The sequence below is a fragment of the Lactuca sativa genome, chromosome 2 (genome assembly GCF_002870075.4).
Source record: "Lactuca sativa cultivar Salinas chromosome 2, Lsat_Salinas_v11, whole genome shotgun sequence".
Taxonomy (NCBI): domain Eukaryota; kingdom Viridiplantae; phylum Streptophyta; class Magnoliopsida; order Asterales; family Asteraceae; genus Lactuca; species Lactuca sativa.
Genome location: NC_056624.2, coordinates 152906662 through 152925059, shown reverse-complemented (window position 1 = coordinate 152925059; position 18398 = coordinate 152906662). Strand labels below are relative to the sequence as shown.

The following is an 18398-nucleotide window of genomic DNA, read 5'->3' as shown; positions in this document are numbered from 1 at the left end:
AACATGTGTTATGGGCATATCGAACCACGGTACGAACATCATCCAAATAAACTCCTTTCGGCTTGATATATGGAACATAAGCAGTCATTCATATATAAGTCACGATTCGAACTACCCGAACCAGTAACCCATAAATACGATCGAACACAGCGAATCTCCGAACAAATCTAGATCTGCTAGAGGAAAAAAATGAGAAGAGGATGCAACACGGAAAGCCTATTACAAAGCATTAGTAGATATATAGTACAACACCCGGGTAAAAAAGTCATCATATGCAGTGGGTGATTTGGTTTTGCGCAAAAACGAAGCTAGCAGGCAAGAGCCCATGAAAAAACTTGGTCCAAATGGGAAGGGCCATATCAGGTGATCAAAGTACGATGAAGTGAAGCATACGTTCTAGAGACATTAGATGGGATCCGACTAACAAGGACATGAAACATGCGTAACCTCCAAAAATCCCACTTTTGAAAATGGCAGCACAAGGTAGCCAAGAAGAAAGGAATCAAACAATGACGACATTTTAGAATTCAGAACTTTTGTGGTTCTTTTTTGGATGTAATTCGATTACTTATTCTAAAATGATATATTCCATTCCTTTCAAAAACTACCATTTACGAATAGGCCGAGTTAATAGCTTAAAATCATCGCCATAATCATCCATATTATGACTCGATGTTACTTTTACTCGAACATTAGGGTCATGTCTAATGGTTCGAGCAATTTCAAATCATTTCCATAATCATCCATATTAGGGCTCGATGTTACTTTTACTCAAACCTTAGGGTCATGTCTAATGGTTCGAGCAATTTCAAATCATCGCCATAATCATCCATATTATGGCTCGATGTTACTTTTACTCAAACCTTAGGGTCATGTCTAATGGTTCGATCAATTTAAAATCATTGCCATAACCATCCATATTATGGCTCGATGCTACTTTTACTCGAACCTTAGGGTCATGCCTAATGGTTTGAGCAATTTCAAATCATCGCCATAATCATCCATATTATGGCTTGATGTTACTTTTACTCGAACTTTAGGGTCATGCCTAATGGTTCGAGCAATTTCAAATCATCGCCATAATCATCCATATTAAGGCTCGATGTTACTTTTACTCGAACCTTAAGGTCATGCCTAATGGTTCGAGAAATTTCAAATCATCACCATAATCATCCATATTATGGCTCGATGTTACTTTTAATCGAACCTTAGGGTCATGTATAATGGTTCGAGCAATTTCAAATCATTTCCATAATCATCCATATTATGGCTCGATGTTACTTTTACTCGAACCTTCAGATCATGCCTAATGGCCCGATGTTATTTTTTCTCATACTTTAGTCTTACAGTTCAACTAATTCCTAAACATCACCATAATATGCCTCACCATTTGATTCTCGGGTTAAAGCCCGGTGGATCAAATTATATGCTAAACATAACATTCACGTTTGTAGGTAAAATATTTCAATATCTGACAAACACTTCGAGTCAATAGAAAGGTTGGATATCAGCCCGGGGCAATAAAAGAACAAGCAAAACTACAAACAACTTCCATGACCATACAAACAGGAAGAAAAAAGGACTTGAATGTATAAAGAAAAAGTCCATTTTCATTTAGCAAGATGTCATTACAAAATAACAAAACAAGCAAACCTGCCTAGCGGCAGGGGTGAAATCAAAAAGTAACGATTACATATTCAAACCGCTACTAAAATTAACACGATCCAACTTCATCCTCCTTGGAACAACCGACAACCTTCAGCAATTTTTTTAGACCACCAACGTCCATTCCTTCATCCCCTAGAGCAGATAAAAGGGAGTACTTATATGTTGTCAGCTCAAAAAAATGATCAATAATTTGACGTTGTGCATCTGGGTACGAATACAAGACACTCTTATCCTTCAATTCTTTAGGGTATTTTTCCTTCATGTAAAAACAAGCTTGATGAAGGCCAAGTTGGATGGCGGACGTCTGCAAGGTAGCATTCACAATACCAAAGTCTCTTGAATCTAATAAAGCACGAACAAAAAGAGGAATACCTTCTTTCATAACCCATTGCAGTTCCTCATCTCCCTGGTCCGCTCTTGCCTGGCAAGTGGCCACCTTCTGTTCCGTCAGGATTTATGAATCATTTAACGTAGCAATTTTAGCATCCCTCTCCAACATCAGGAGTTTCGGCGTAGCCAAATCCTCCTCCAACAACTTAATGATGGCATCCTTACTCGAACAGGGAATCTCCAATTGAGAAACTTTCTCTGTGTATTGAGACTTCAATGAATGATACTGCTGAGAAACACCTTCAAGCTCTTTAAGGCCCAGAGCATCATTTATCCTTATTTGCAAGTCCTGGTTCAACTTTTTCAGCTCCTCCTGCTGACCAATAGATCGAATCAAATCTACTACCAGACTTCGGTTCCTTTCTGACAAACCAACAACCTCTTCCTTTAACTCTTTGGCATCTTTCTCTGTCTGTTTGTGAAGGACCTACAACTGTTTTAGCCCTTCCAAAGCTTTGTCAAAAACAACCTGGCGTTTGGAAAGCTCCTCTGAGCATGTTTTCATGCGGAGAGACACTTCACTCAACAAGTACATCCCTTCCATAAAGCATGACCGAGCCTTATCTAGTGCATCCTCATCAGAGGCAACCCCCGTTTGAAAACGATTCGGAGGAACACTAGTCATAGTGAAAGGATGCTGAAACTGGGGAAGTGATGCAGCGAGGGTAATCAGTGTTGGCATAGTAGCTTCTTTTCCTATTATGACGATAGCTGCATAAACAATAAAACAATCAAATTGTAACATGGATACAACAAATATAAAAAGAAGAAAGCAAACATCGATTAAGAAAGAAAAGGAACATACAGCCCGACGAAGAGGGGGATTATAGATAATTGTCTCCGTGTCCACGGATTCGTTTCCTACATGCTCCTCGTTCTAAGTCATGGTATCGGAGAGGATAGGGATAGGTGTAACAACCGAAGAATCAGTGGTCGACGCCACAAAGCAGCCAAACCCAGACCTAAAGAGTTTCTACTAGAACACAGCGGCAGCAGACAAGCTCTTAGGATTTTCCTTCTTTAAAAGGGGGGTTTTCAGGGGGATTCTTAGTAGCATCCTCTAATCCTAATTTGGCCAAATGGGATGCCTCTGCCTCGATTTCCATATGTTTCATTTTGCTGTCTGATTCGATTGGAAGGACGTGGAAGATAGTGGTTGTAGGGCCTTCAAAGTTACGTTTAGAGCCTGTAACATCAAGAATAAGAGGATTAGCAAGATCATTCAAACTTCGGCTTTTTGTTTCACGACCAGAACGTTTCCGTCTGGGAGGATACATTTGAATGAGTTGGTCATCTTGATCACTTTCATAAAGCCTCTTTAAGATGAACCCTGTTGAGGAAGCTCTTGTAGACACTATGGGAGGTCTACCACGATCAGAAACAAATTTCACACCTTTGGAGCAAAGGTTAAGAGGAATAGATTTAGAGATCTCCGTCTGAGAAACCTCTAGAGCGGAATCCATGTTGGATTCTGAATGAATTGGGGAATCCGGGATCATTACATCCTCTGTAACTAAGGCAAGGTTCACATTATGCTTTCAATGAAGACGATTGAGAAGGGTTATAGTTTTTCCCTCAAAAATTTCTACATGTTTCTTACCCAAGCGATTCCAATGGGGACTCATTCCCGCCATACCCAACATTGTTTCATCAGGACCTGTCCATCGAAAAAAGTTGCTCGCTAACCTTTCAGTTATCAACAGTTCGTCAGGCGAGAGTTCAGGGGAGAGGTCGGCAACCCTATCAGTAGTTGCACCATACACCTTAGGACCAGAAAAGGCAAAGGCATGAACGTAGAAGAACTCTTCCTTCCAATATTTGATAGAAGTAGGAAGACCATCACATAACTCCACCGAACCATGGCGAAGGGAGAAGGCAACCCAGTCTCCATTGGACATAAGAACGTAGAAGTAGAAAAACAGGGTAATAGACGGTGATACATCTAGGGCAACGCACAGCATGGTAAAGCAAAGAACCTTGTGAAAGCCATTGGGGTTATTTGGGTGATGTGTAGAACATAGTAATCTAGAACGGTTTCAAGGAAATTGAAAGCAGGGAGGCGCAACCCAGACTTGAAGAATACTCTATAAACCCCCACGAAGTCTTTAGGAGCGTCAGTAATGGTATCGTTGGCCTCTGGCAAGCGAGGGTGGAACTTGGGATCGATATGGTTCATCCGAACAAGCATACCCATGGTTTGAACGGTTAGTTTGGATTTCACCATTCCTATGTGAGAAATTCCAGTCCTTGCCATGTTTAGAAGAGAGGGAGAAAATGAGAGGAAAGGTTGATAAGAGAAGAAAACTGACTATAACTAAAATAGCGAATGGTGAAACGAATGGTTTAAAACTAAATATTTATAGCGAGTCTAGAGCATATGAAGATTAATAGGCGGACAAAGTGGTTGGTGGATACTGTACCCCTATTCAAGTAATCGCAGATGAAGAGACGGTTATAGGGATCGTCATTAGGACTAGCATAACCGTCAAAGTTAATTCAGGAGTTTTGCGCCCCTATCCGACCATAACGACTATAATATCACTCTTACCAAAGTTTGCATCCCTACTCCATCAAATACGTAGAGATACAAACTGGGGGGACTTAATGGGGTATAATCGAGAAATACCTTTATCCTTTCCTGGACATCCCGAACTGGCATGATCGAAGATGTGCGATTCATTAAACACCGAACTGGCATAACGACTTTTAAAGGAAAGGAAAGAATAGAGGGGAGGTACAAAGTGACATCTAAATAGTAATGGCAGTATCTCGAAACTATGAGGATACAACCTATACGAGGATACGTGGTCAAGAGATCCAGGTACAGCCACACGAAAACTATATAACGGTATGTATAGTACCAATGGTCGTACCTTCGGGAGTTACACCATAAATGCGAGAAGATGGCATGTCAGGGTCAATGTAGGAAGAGCTTGCCACGTCCTATACCGCTATAAATAGACGTCTGGACACCTCAAGAAGGTAAGTACACATAATCTACTTCTAACTCTTGTGTATAATCCATCGAATATACAACCTCTCGCTAACTTAACCGTCAAAGAATCGTTCGGGATCCCCTCCTGGTCGGTTGCTTACGGTTTGTTTGAAGTCTTCAGGTCAATCTTATTCTCTGTGGAGATCGGATCCTCAAGTGAAAGATGAAAGACGGACCTAAGAACACATCGATTTGCAAAAAGGGTCTTGATGAATACCCCTCTCCACATTAAAGCAACTTGTGTTAAACTCATTTACATCTCCAACTGCCCAAATGGATGGAACTGACATATAAGAGTATTCATGAACCGACCGGAGTAGAGTTTCATCAAATATTTGGGTTTTGGTTAATAACTTACAACTACGAATTTTATAACTACATAACAAAAGTCAAGAATCTCAAAATATTCTTCATAATATAAAACATTTGAATAAAATTTAAGGGAAGGAAATAAAAAGGCTCAGAAAATAACACGTAGTTGATGATGATGATCACTTCACTTTCAACTTCAACTTCAACTACGATCCAACTATCGTGCTTCACGGAACAATTTAAATACCATGTTTTGTAGAAATTTCTAATCATTCTATCTGTCGAAGATAATTTTGATGTGATTTGACTTAGTTTTGATGTTGATTTGGAGAAATCAATAATGTTGGGCATGATTTTGATCGACTGTGGTGATGAAGATTATTTGGATTGATTCAATGGCTGATTTTTTTTGCGATATGGAGAGATATGCCATAGTAACTTGCGATTTTGGTGGTTTCAAAAAAAATGTGGAGGGTAAAATCGGTATGATCTGGAGTTCGATAAATATGGTCACTGTTCTTTCGCTGGTGTAGTAAATAGAGTGAGGAAGACACACATATTCCTCGATTCCATTTTTCTTTCACACTAGTCCTGGAGTTCGAATCAAGGGTTTAACTTTTAGGTGGAAGGAAGCGGTCGCAGTGTTGTGGTTGGATGAAGTGGTAGAAATATAGGGGAAATGATTTACAAGCCCAACAAAGTTTTCAAACCGTTCAAAAAACCTCAATTACGTTTTATCTCTTCAAGAAAACCCAACGAACTTAACATTTTTGTCTAGAAATCTCATTCAAGTTTTCAAACTGTTCAAAAAACTCCAATCATGTTTTGTCTATTCAACAGGTTAAGTTCATTGGGTTGGGTTTTTTTGAACAAACAAAACATGATTGAAGTTTTTGAACGGTTTGGAAACTTCGTTAGTCTGACAAATCATTTTTCCGATATGGTAATAAACCAAGCCATCTGTTTCTCTTCTTTGAGTTCTATAGAATTGAACAAAAGTGTAACTTAATTAGTTTGGTTTTTTTAGACAAAAGGTTACGTTCGTTGGGTTTTCTTGAACAAACAAAACATAATTGGAGTTTTTTGAACGGTTTGGAAACTTCGTTGGGCTTGTAAGTCATTTTCCCTAGAAATATAAGTTGTTGGCTAAGAAGGGGAGGAGGAGGATAGGGAGCAATCAGCTAAAGAGGGTGCATTGACAGGTGAGAGTAAAGATACTTATATGGGTGTGGTATTAATAATCTCATATATTTTTGTCTATGTAGCATTAATAATCTACATAATACAATTAAGTCTACATTGATGAGGACCTACAAACCGGATATAATACCATTCATTACCTTTTCCTTGTAGGTATATTATTTTTCATTTCTAATCGTTTAAAAGTCACAAAATTTAGTTGAGGAGTCATTTAAACATTGAAGTCATATCTTATGATGTTTTGACGACAATAACTCTAATAATAATTACTCATTTACATGATCGTAAACACTCTAATTATAAGGTACGTTAATATGTTTGGCACAAGTTGTTAGTAGTAATCGGTAGTTGTAAGGCTGAGATTGGTTTCGAAACCGAAATGAACCGAACTATACTCAACAATCTAAGAACAAAATTTATTGATATGGAGGAACCGAAAACAAAACCGAATAACATATTCAGTTTCCAATCGGTTCAGGTTCAGATAGATTTGGTTCCAACGGATATTTTGCTTACTCCTAGGTGTCTAAAATCGGAATTGCATAACGGAAAACCGAAAAATGGGAAGTTTAAGAACTGAAACGATGAACCTATGCGGTTCCAAAACGGTAAAATAGTTGTAAGCTTTTGAAATACACAGATTAAGACTAACGTTAAACTCTACTTGAAATAACCTTTGAATGAGTTTTTTTTTTCAAATAAAAGTTTTAATTTCTTACTTCCAAATGAAACCTTTTATTTTAATTTGAGTTTTTTTGTTAAAAGTTTATAGCTAAAAGTTTTTATAAACTCTCATAATCGCTCGCACACATTTTTTTAAAACAAATTACGTAAAACTCATAAATGGACTATGGAAGTGATTCTCTTACACAAGTACCTGATCAAAAATGAAAACATATTGAACCTGTGACACGTTTCTTAAACGTGGGAAACTCCCGAAAGAAGAGCCTCTTTGATAAACCGATGGAAGTTATTATATGACGAACCACCAATATCATTCGCTTCTTTTGCTTTCGTTTTCCATTCATTGGCCTTTCTTCTCATTTCCTTTCCATCATTCCCCAGAAGCATTTCCTTAACAAGAACTTCAACTTCATTTCGCTTCACATCGTGATTAATCTCCATCCCAATTCCCCATTCAACACAAGAGTATCGACAATTTGTTTGTTGATCTGCGAAGAAAGGCCAACAGATCAACGGAACACCTTCCGATATGCTTTCAGTCGTAGAATTCCACCCACAATGTGTTAAAAACCCACCAATCGATGGGTGGGCCAGAACCTGATCTTGTTCGCACCAACTCACCATGAGTCCTCTATCCTTCGTCTCCTTCAAGAATTCTTCAGGCAAAATCGCTGAATCCCCCATTGTCACATCTGGTCGAACCACCCATAAGAACGATTGCTTGCTATTTGCTAAACCCCATGCAAACTCAATCAGATGTTGCTCAGTCATAGTAGTCAAACTTCCATAATTGACATAGATAACAGACCTTTCCTTCTTCTGGTCTAGCCATTGCAAACATGAGGAGTCTGGTTTCCATAAACTCGAATTCAACGAGTGTAGTGGACTATCATCTGGAACGTATTTGGCGAGTAAGTGAAGAGGGCCGAGTGTGAACATGTTGTGGTAATTGAATTTGGGTGCAATGGCTTCTAATACGTCGTGCTCTAATGCATCGAAAGTATTGAAGATAATCGCGGAAGCATTCAAGTTATTTTGGGTCTCCTCGCCCGAGAAATTCAGCATGATATCGTCGGAATCTGTTGTTCTAATGAAACTTGGAATATCTTTATAACGAATATTGCTCATCCCCGGGATCCAATCGATTGTTTTTTCCAATGTTCCATCCGTTAGATAGCTATCATCTACACAATAACGCAGTTTAATACGATTATTAAAACATGAAGTTTAAAACAAATACACATTTGCTAACCTTTAAAAGGAACAATTCCTCTTTTGATTAACTCTCGATATTGCAAAAGTCCCATGAAAGAACACGCCGAAGAAGTCCAGAACTGAACCTCCGGAATCCCCAAATCCTTAGCAGCTTTTATCGCAAAGGTCATCAGGCCATCTCCGACGACGCAGCTGACTGGTGGGATTCCGGCTGACGAGCTCAACTTCTGCAACAACTCCTTGAACGGAACCAAACATGTCTTTCTGGTCATGTCACAAAGCATCGGTATGTCCTGACTGGTATCTTGATCTGAGTGAGGCATGCCGTCGGGGATGGTCTCGAACCGAAAGTCCGGCAAACCTTCGACGGACTCCGGGCCTTTGGAGCGGATGAGACGCTGGTGGTTGAATTCGGTGTTGACAAAGGAGATGTGGAAGCCATTAAAGTGGAGAAGCTTCGCGAGCTTCATAAAAGGGTTTACATGGCCTTGGAGTGGGAATGGCACAAGAACTGCATGCGGTTTGTTTCTGCAACTCATTTTGCTTTAGATTGTCGAGTTTTCTAAGGAATATGCTAACCTTTAAAAGAATGGTCGCGGTCCCAATCATTAGCTAGTCAGAAAATCTATAATTTTATGAAATTTATATATTAATTATAATTAATAATTTTATTTTGGGAAAACAAATCTTTAGTACACTGTACACAAACGTTTGTTAGCTACATAAAAACGATGAGGGACCACGTGTGTCTGCCTTTCGATTTCAAATCGAAGTAATGTGTGTAGGGGTAGAAACGTAAGTATTGGTAGTTTTGTAGCTTTAAATATGATGGTAAGAATCATTTTATAAATAGGTTTAAGATGTATGAATTACAAACATATTTTGATATTTTGATTCATTCAAACTCATTTTTTTAGTCAAAGAAATTCGTGTGGTCCTTTCTGGATGATTTAAAAAATAAAACATTATCTTCTTAAGCATGTCGGTAGAAATTGATTATTCAAAAGTTTGGTTTGCATTCATTGAAAACCAGAGTTGAAATACAAGCACGTATCCAAATTGGAAACACAAAAACGTATCCAAATTGGAAAGAAACTAGAATCCTAATATTATGATAATGATAACAATAAATATCTTCTCTTCTCTTCCTCTAATAAAGATAATAATAAATATCTTCTCTTCTCTTCAAATAAAATAAACCTTAAGGTGCCACGTGTCAATTTTCTATATTCATATTTTGTCATATGGCATATTTCTAAAACGTCACACAAATAATTTCCCATCCATTCCTACATAATTATAAAAAATGAATTTAAATAAGTATTTTTCATTCAAATTCGTATTTCAAATCTAAAGAAACCCAAAATGTTAACCTAAATTTCCGTCAAGTATTTGTTATGATTTCACCTTCATCTATATCTCGGCCGCTCCCATGACTTCTTCCCTTATTTCTCATGATGCTTCGAGCTCTTTCATTGATTTAATTGCTTTATTTAAATTTTATTAATAGAGAAATTTGGGCAGATAAGGTTTTTGTTGTAGATAGAACCACCATATTAAGAGCTAGAGCTATTTTATTGGCAATACAAGGATGATGATCAACTATAGTTTTCCTTATCATGTATTACTCATTGTGCTTATATTTCTTGTGTTGATTTTGTTATGTAGACTGTAAATAATTGAGATCTTTGAGCTATGAACGATCAAAACCTTAACCTTTGAAACCAATACTGACATCTAACAATCCCATTCATAGTCGGTACTTTATAGAACCCCATATAAGCATTATACTATATATCTAGATTAGATCTCTGTTTTATGCGTTTTCTTTTTTACATTTTATGTTTCTTGCTACTGCTTTCTCTGACATGGTGGATCTATTTTTATCAAATTTGGTTTTCTATGTTTGTTATTTGTTGAATCAGTATAAACTAGGTGTAAGACCAGTGACGTAGCCAAGATTTTGCTTTAAGGTAGGGCAAATAATTTATAAAATATGAACGGATAGAAAAATACTTCAAATATTAGCAAAATTTAATAATGTATGCATTCTAAAGTAAATTGTTTATTTAAGCTCCACACACGCTCTCTTACATCATTAAAATCATTTAAAATGTAATCTAAAATGAAAAGCTTAACAATATTTTTCTCTACAAAATTTACTAATCACAAAAAATTCAATTACAAACATACTCATATTTTTAAACAAAACAAAGTTTCATGTAATATAACAATACAAATAGCTATAATTAATTCATAGAAGTAATAGCCTAATTTATTAAAAATCAACAATAAAAATATAAAATCTATGATAAAAACTAATTAGGATAAAAAATAATAAAATAGCTTCATTGTAACTATTGGTGAATACCCTTAATATATGGAGACAAAATACTGAGCCGGTGTGAGTTAAGAAAATAGGTGTCACAAATTCTTGAATCAGAAAAGATAAATATGTATATATGCATTAAAAGTGGCGTCATCTGTTCTATGCAATTTTAATATGTTAAAGGGGTGGCCATTTTAACCGTATGAAACCCAACTTTTTTTATATAAATGAAATATATACTATATATAAAAAATAAATTTTTATAGGGTGGGCCAAGGCCCACCATTGTTTTAATGTGGCTCTGCCACTGTGTAACATTCATGTATTACATAGGTTCATTTTAAAGAAAAAAATATGAAATTCTAAACATTTGAAAAGTTTGGATTTATAAGAAAAAAATTAAAAAAATATTGAATTATTAAAATTAAATTGTTTGTTTTTCTTTTAAATTAAACAAATAATTTAGTTAAATAAACAAAGGAAACTAATGAAACTTTAATTTAGAACATTTGAAATTAAAAGTAAGTCAATTAATGAAATTGATATGCATTTATTATTACATTTATTGCAATTATTACATTTAAATATTATGTGGAAATTAATAAAATGAAAAAAACCACAAAATGTCATGTGGAAAAAAATTAATTGAAAATAACCATAAAATGACATATTGTCAAATCAATGAGAGTCTGACATATGACAAAAAGTTCTTTATTTATTAGAGATGATTATGTCAATTAGGGTTCTATCTGCTTAACTGTGATCACTTTCCCTAATCACAATTTAATCGCATATCTCTTCTTTTTCATCTACTTATACTCTTTGTCATTTGTTTTCTCTCAATCTGTTAGAGATTCAATTGTTGGAAGTGTTTTGGCATTGTTGCTTGACAGGAAGTAACTCAAGGAATCTGGTGTACATAATTCAATGGTTATGTTGGATCTATTTTGATCAAAATTTGGTTTTCTATATTTGTTATTTGTTGAATCAGTTTAACTTATGCCAATTAGGGTTCTATCTGTTTAACTGTAAACACTTTTCTTAATCACAATTCAGTCATATCTCTCTTCTTTCTTCTTCTTTTTTCATCTACTTATACTCTTTGTTGTGTGTTTTCTCTTAATTTGTTAGAGATTCAATTGTTGGTGGTGTTTTGCATTGCAGCTTGACAACAAGTAACTTGAGGAATCTGGTATACATAATATCAATGGTTATGTTACTTTGTTGACTAATAATTTGTTAATTCTCATAAGTGCCAATTTAAACCAAGATCTGATCTCAAATCACTTAACATTTTCTTTTGATTCTACTTGTGACTTGTGAGGGAAGCTATGACTTTGTGATCTAAGAAAGGCACGTCTTTACAAAAACTCTTGAAATTAAGTTCTTATTATCGATGTTGTTTATGATTTATTTTATTATTTGATTTTTTGGAGTTTGTAGTTAGTTACAAATGAAGAAAGTAAAGTGTTATCTCAAATAGATATTTAGGCAGATATCATGTTCTCATTTTGTTGCATAAATGAGCTCATTTTTTCTTACGTTAACAAATTTTAAATTTAAAGTTTGATGATATAATTACAGAGCATTATTTATTTTGGATTGAAAGGAAGACAAATGGGAAACCTTGGAATTTTGGGCCAAAATCATTCATTTTTAAGCATACTATTATACTTAATTTTAAAAGTATGATTGTTTTCTTAAAACAACTTGCACCACATTGATTTTGTCCAAGTCTTTATCAGCATCATCTAATTCAATGACTATAAATGATAAAATTTGATCAAGCAAATGCAAAATAATAATAATAATAATAATTACAATTAACAAGAGTCAAGGGCACTCATTGTCGAATGTTAGTTTGTTTCTCAAGTTTTTACATTTCGCCAATTATATGTTGTTTTATCCATAGTTTAAAATAGAAAATGATTAAAATTATTGATTTATATAAAACTAGTAGACTAACAAATAAAACATATAATATTATGTATAAAGAAGTTTTTAGAAATTTATAAATACTTTGTACAATTTTATTATTTATATCAAATTTTATTTATTATTAATAAATGAACATTACTTTAGCATTTTAATACATACATTTTTTCTTGTCTCTACTTGTTTCTATTATATTACAACAAAGTTTAAATTTAGAATACCATTTCCATTAATATTTCCATTTATATTTTAAATTATGTTCAAAATTATATTGCATTGTATAAAATCATAATTTCCTAACATATCTACAAATACAAATTCTCGATCAGTTATGCAAATCACTATGCTTTCGTAGTTTTAACCTATCATTTTATCATTATGAACTTACAGACAAAACAACTATATTTATAAATTATTTAATTTTTTATTATCATTGGTCAATAATTACGTTAAAATTTTAATAAAAATTATTTTTACGTTTTCTACCCGTGGTGTCCACGGGTTATAACAAAGTATCATAGTAATCCGCTATGATGGTGATAACTACGATGAAATTCTTTATTTCCCTTCAAGTTGGAGCATGTAAGTTCCGAATGTCCAACTTGTATAATAAAAATTGTAGACGTTGTGCACCTAAAGCTTTGTTTAACAAATCGGCTACTTGATGTGTCGTATGAATGCAGAGAGGTAGAATCTTTTTAGATGTTACTCGCTCACAAACAAAGAAGCAGTCCATTTCAACATTCTTTGTTCATTTATGGAAGGGTTGTTAGCAATGTGCCTAGCAAATTGGTTGTCATAAAATAGAGGTGTAGGTCCATCAAAAGAAAAGTCCAAATCCTTGAGAAGCCAATGGAGCCATAAAATTTCAATTATTGTTTCGCTAAAGTCATGTACTGTGACAATCGGTAAAATTATGTCATCTTTCACCGATCTAAGTTACCATGAACACAAATTGTAATATATATAATATAATAATATATTCCAATCTTTTTATACGATGGTGTAACAACGTAAATTTTCAAAACAATTTTTCATTTTTAAAACATACATTTACTCATAAAATATTGTATCAATTGTTATCATCACAAAACATCTCCCCAAAATCTCAAACATAAACTCCATAAGTGTGTACAAATCATGTCGGCGCCTTCCCACGCTCATCACTAGTACCTGAAACACATAACACAACAACTGTAAGCATAAATGTTTAGTGAGTTCCCCAAAATACCACATACAACATATACGTCACTCGAGGCTATAATACGACCTTCCGGTCGATGTGTCTCAGCGGGACCCTCCAGTCCCGTAGCTCGTTGGACCCTCTGGTCCGGTCATAGCTCGTTGGACCATCCGGTCCGGTCTATAACATCATACACATACATATATCACATAGCACATAAACTCATACGTGACACATAAGACCCTCTAGTCAACACATAATACCACTCTAGGTAACGTATAGTGAGAAGACTCACCTCGATGTCTCGGTAAGTATCTGACTCGGTAGAAATGTGATCTAGCCTCCGCCTAATCACACAAAGTAAATACTCTCATAAATACAACTGTACTCAACCCTAAAAGTCAACAAGGTCAACGGTCAAACTTTGACCCGACTCGTCGAGTGTACTAGGGCGACTCGGCGAGTCTACACGTGTCCATTGACTCTCTTAGTCCCTCTCTTGGCACGTCGAGTACTTCCCCTGACTCAACGAGTTCCACCTGGCATGAATCGCGGGGCCACCTCGACTCAACTCGCCGAGTCTCAAGAACAACTCGGCGAGTTCCAACTTGAACTCCGACTCCCCTGACTCACCAAGTTATTCCCCAACTCGGCAAGTCCACTCACTGAGTGATTAACGGGCAACCTTCATACTACTCGCCGAGTCTATTCTTCGGACTCGGCGAGTTCATGCCATGCACAAACTCTATACAACTCCTGAGGTCAGATCTGTTCCATACAATCATAGATCCGGCCTCCCCAAGCATGATAATCACGTAAAGTTCGGACCTTGGCACTCATATAACATCTAAATGGTCCAAAATGGTGATTTAGCCCCAAAAATGACATCCCTAGCTCATGGCTCCCAAAAGGACTCATAAAGCTCCAAGGGTTAAGGCCTCTGGACCTCTTTGGGTCCAGATCCAAAACATAAACTCGAGAAGGGACCAAATGCTCCACTTAATCAACCTTTAAAAGGGTTAGAAAACCCTAACACTAAGAATCAACACCAAAAACTGAAGAAGGTCCGAGAATAATACCTCAATACAATCTCTATGAGCTTAAAAACCACCAAAATCGCACCTCCTTCAGCCTCCTCTTGCCTTGAACACTTCCTTCTTGCAAAAACACCCACAAAAGGTTCAAGAATGGCCTCTCCTTCCTCACAAACGCTCTAGATCTCTTAGGGTTTCTCTCTGGGGGTTGGTGGCCGCAAATGATGGCCCTAAGACCCTTTAAATAGGTCTCAAACCCTGGAAATTAGGGTTTCATTAAACAGCGTGGACTCGTCGAGTCCACTCATGAACTCGCCGAGTCCAGCTGTGAACTCGCATACGAATCCGCGACCATACTTGTCGAGTCTCCCCTCAACACCCAAAAATAAAAGAACAAAATATAATACCTGGGAAACCGGATGTTACAAATGGAAGTTTTCATACTTGGAAATGCATGTGGAATACCACTCAAGTACTCTTCAATGGATATAGATCGTTGACAAAAAAACACTATACAGTATACATTAGTAATCTCCCTATCTAATAAAAGACTCTTTTTTTTCCATCTGGCTTCTCCAAATTGCTTTTAACCTTAAACTTAAATTACCAATGTACCCTCATAACCGATTTAATTTGAACCCCTTTAAATAAGGAATGCATTCAATTTGATATCCTCATAGCCATAAATCTCGTCAAATCACCTCTTTCCCATCTCGTTTAAACCCCTAATTCCTGCTATTATCTCAATCAAGATCGAAAAAAAATAAAAGATACTCCATATGGTTTCATATGCACGAGTTATTACCGGCTCTCGTCTGTTGCCCCTCGAACGATAAAGTCCCTGCTTTAGCGTTGAAATCCACTTGTTGTTGCTACCACCTAATTTTAGGTAGTTTTGTAAGTTATTTTTCCATAACTAATGTTCAATTTCAAATTCTACAACTCAAATGGTTTTTCTTTTTTTGTCCACTTGATCGACTCACTGAAATCCATTTGTTGTAGCTACCACCTAATCTTAGGTAGTTTTGTAAGTTCTTTTTTCTATTTTTTACTTCAGTTTCTATAAGGGATTTTAAATTGTGATTTCAAATTACCAGTTTACCTTTTTCTTTATTCATTCCCAAATTAAGCTTTGATTTGAATTCCTTTAAATCAGGCTAAACAACTATTGATTTAGATATACAGATTTCACTTCACTAATTAATATTGTTATAACCACCCCACTTTTTGTCTGTCGAATTCTAGGGTTCTAGCGAGGTACGACTATGATTCCAGATAATAAGATTTCTCTGGTACATGTTTCAGAAGAAGGAAACCCAGTAAGCCATTTGAAATTGTAAACAGTAAAACATCGACACTATTATTTCGTCTTCTTTATCCACCAACACATAATATCTTCTCCTCATGGATAATCAATTCCATTCATTTAATGGACTATGATACATGTGTATTTGAAAAACATGGAAGAAAATAAGTTTTTTTTTCATCAGATTCACCACCCACCACCAAGTAGTTTCATTTACAATGCAATGCTTTTGAAATTTAAACCTTTTGACTCTTAGGTTTGTTACAGGTAGGAGATATATTTTTCTAGGTTTGAGAAGAAGAGATTCAAATTGAAAGGCTTGAATTTATCATGCATTATAACATGTATATGAAGAAATTCATTCAAGGTTAATACAATCACAACCAAGTACATACATGTTTAAAAGTATGCGACAGAGACAAACCATCTATGGGATGTAATACAGAGGCTACCATTATTGACCTTCATTATTGAGCTCTAACGCTCAGGTAATGTTTATGATCTATATTCATATGATTTCACATTTACCAGGTGTTTAGAGGCGTAATATTAGTGATAAAAGTGTTTTATTTATTTGGGGGTGATACATCAAGAAAATAGAAAGAACATATTCCGTAGAAAAATGAGGTTTTTATTTCTATCGATCTAAACTAAAGTTATTTAAATATATATCTTATGGAAGAAATCGTCTACGGAGAATACTTTTTATGAAAAACTTTTAACTCAAGCATATAAAGAAGCTAAAGTGATTATATTATCTTTCTGGTTCACATACATATTTGGTAGAACTGTATGATTATTTTTGTATTAATGTAATACTCGAAATCTTGAAGAGAAATTGTTGAGAAATAATTCAACAATTTACTTTGCATTTTTCCCCACACACCATAAATGACTTTTTCCCTGGCAGGTTTACTTTTACTATTTTCTTCTTGTACAATATTTCAGCATCATTGGCACTAAGCCAATCCATCCTGTAACGACCCGAAAATCCTATCGTAAACGACGTTAGCTTCCATTATTCGAATAATGATTATTGTAAATGATTTTTAGTTTTTTTTATAATAAGTTAAAATAAAGTGAGTAAAAATGATGTTAATTAATATCTAAGAGAATTAGATAATATTTAAAAGAATCAAGCAATTATTAAGAGGTATATAATATAATTAAATTAATCATAGTTGGAGGGTTTAAGTTGATAATGTGGCAAATTATATAATTTTAATGATAAGTAAGGGTTAGAAATAACTCAAACAAAAATAGAAGGTTGATTATGAACAAAGGAGCATACATAGAAGGCTATAAGTTGTAACGTGTTCTTTAACAGACAAATGCAAACGATGGAATCAATTAAAGCCTCGTAACCCCCATGTCGTTTGTTTCCTTCGTCCGTTTCTTTACGAGTCTTTATGGGTATTAAAAAAAGAAAAACGATCGGCAACTACTACTTCATGGTGTACTTCGATCGATTTCAATCCAAGAACACAATGAAAAAAAAACTGAACCCTCTCTTGAAAGGGTGAGTGTGTGACGCAAGCAACAAGGAAGAAAAAAAAACGATCGTTTGTATTGGGAGGAGGAGGCAGTGACGAACCTAGAAGAGAGGGGAGTAGAGAGCTGCGATTTTGGATCAATTTTGGGTCTAGGAATCATCCTTGGTAAGCCTCTAATTCCCTTCTTGTGAAATTCATTAACCAATTGATGATAGTTGGTTAATTGCATTGTCAATTTTTCTCTCTTTGATGTTATTGTTCATTCTTTCTTCTTCCTTGAAATTCTTCAATGTTCTATTAGCTAATTCCATCCTCATTGAGTGTGTTTTGATGATTCGTTGATGCCCAAATCATGTTATGAACACACTCAAGAATGATTTAGATATGTCCTTGAATTACTCTTTTGTTGATTGTCAAAATTCACGTTTTTGTTATCTACTATTCATGAAGGAATTTTTGGTGGATGTTTATGTGTTGGACTCTTCATAAGATCATGAAAATAGTTTTCAAGTATATTTAAATATGCCATTTAGTGGGAGAAGTTCAAAACCAAGTTGGTTTTCTCTTTTTAACATCATATGTTGTCTTTCCTTTAAAGACAATGTATTTTGGACCAAGGTTGGAGGGTGAAACTATCTTTTTACATCCACGACA

At 35.4% G+C, this 18398-nt stretch overlaps 1 protein-coding gene and 1 long non-coding RNA gene across 5 annotated transcripts; one reads left to right on the top strand and one right to left on the bottom strand.

Annotated features, from left to right (window-relative positions):
• Positions 1 to 1590: 1590 nt before the first annotated feature.
• On the bottom strand, positions 1591 to 9239 carry LOC111906466 (linamarin synthase 2). Of its 4 annotated transcripts, XR_002855213.3 has the most exons (4): positions 8502 to 9239; positions 7443 to 8433; positions 2864 to 3244; positions 1591 to 2769 (listed from the first exon to the last, which is right to left on the bottom strand). XR_002855213.3 is itself a non-coding variant. In XM_023902223.3 (3 exons), exons 1-2 carry the CDS (start codon positions 9001 to 9003, stop codon positions 7484 to 7486), a joined length of 1452 nt encoding a protein of 483 aa, XP_023757991.1. In that variant the 5' UTR covers positions 9004 to 9238; the 3' UTR covers positions 1591 to 2769; positions 7443 to 7483. The 4 variants fall into 4 exon arrangements, 3 of the variants coding, with proteins under 3 accessions (XP_023757991.1, XP_052624425.1, XP_052624424.1); XM_023902223.3 differs by lacking the exon at positions 2864 to 3244 and having other exon boundaries at positions 8502 to 9238; XM_052768465.1 differs by lacking the exon at positions 1591 to 2769 and having other exon boundaries at positions 2802 to 3244.
• Positions 9240 to 15638: 6399 nt separating this feature from the next.
• LOC111906481 (uncharacterized) lies at positions 15639 to 17008 on the top strand. Its single transcript, XR_002855214.3, has 3 exons — positions 15639 to 15834; positions 16191 to 16264; positions 16519 to 17008. It is a non-coding gene; the product is annotated as an uncharacterized LOC111906481 (long non-coding RNA).
• The last annotated feature ends 1390 nt before the right edge of the window (positions 17009 to 18398 follow it).

Bases quoted from the DNA above. Each gene is read 5' to 3' on its own strand.
- LOC111906466 (XM_052768465.1), bottom strand. From the start codon at position 9,003: ATGAGTTGCAGAAACAAACCGCATGCAGTTCTTGTGCCATTCCCACTC. The intron at 8,434-8,501 runs GTTAGCAAATGT...GTTATTGTGTAG, and splicing joins AGGAATTGTTCCTTTTAAAG to ATGATAGCTATCTAACGGAT.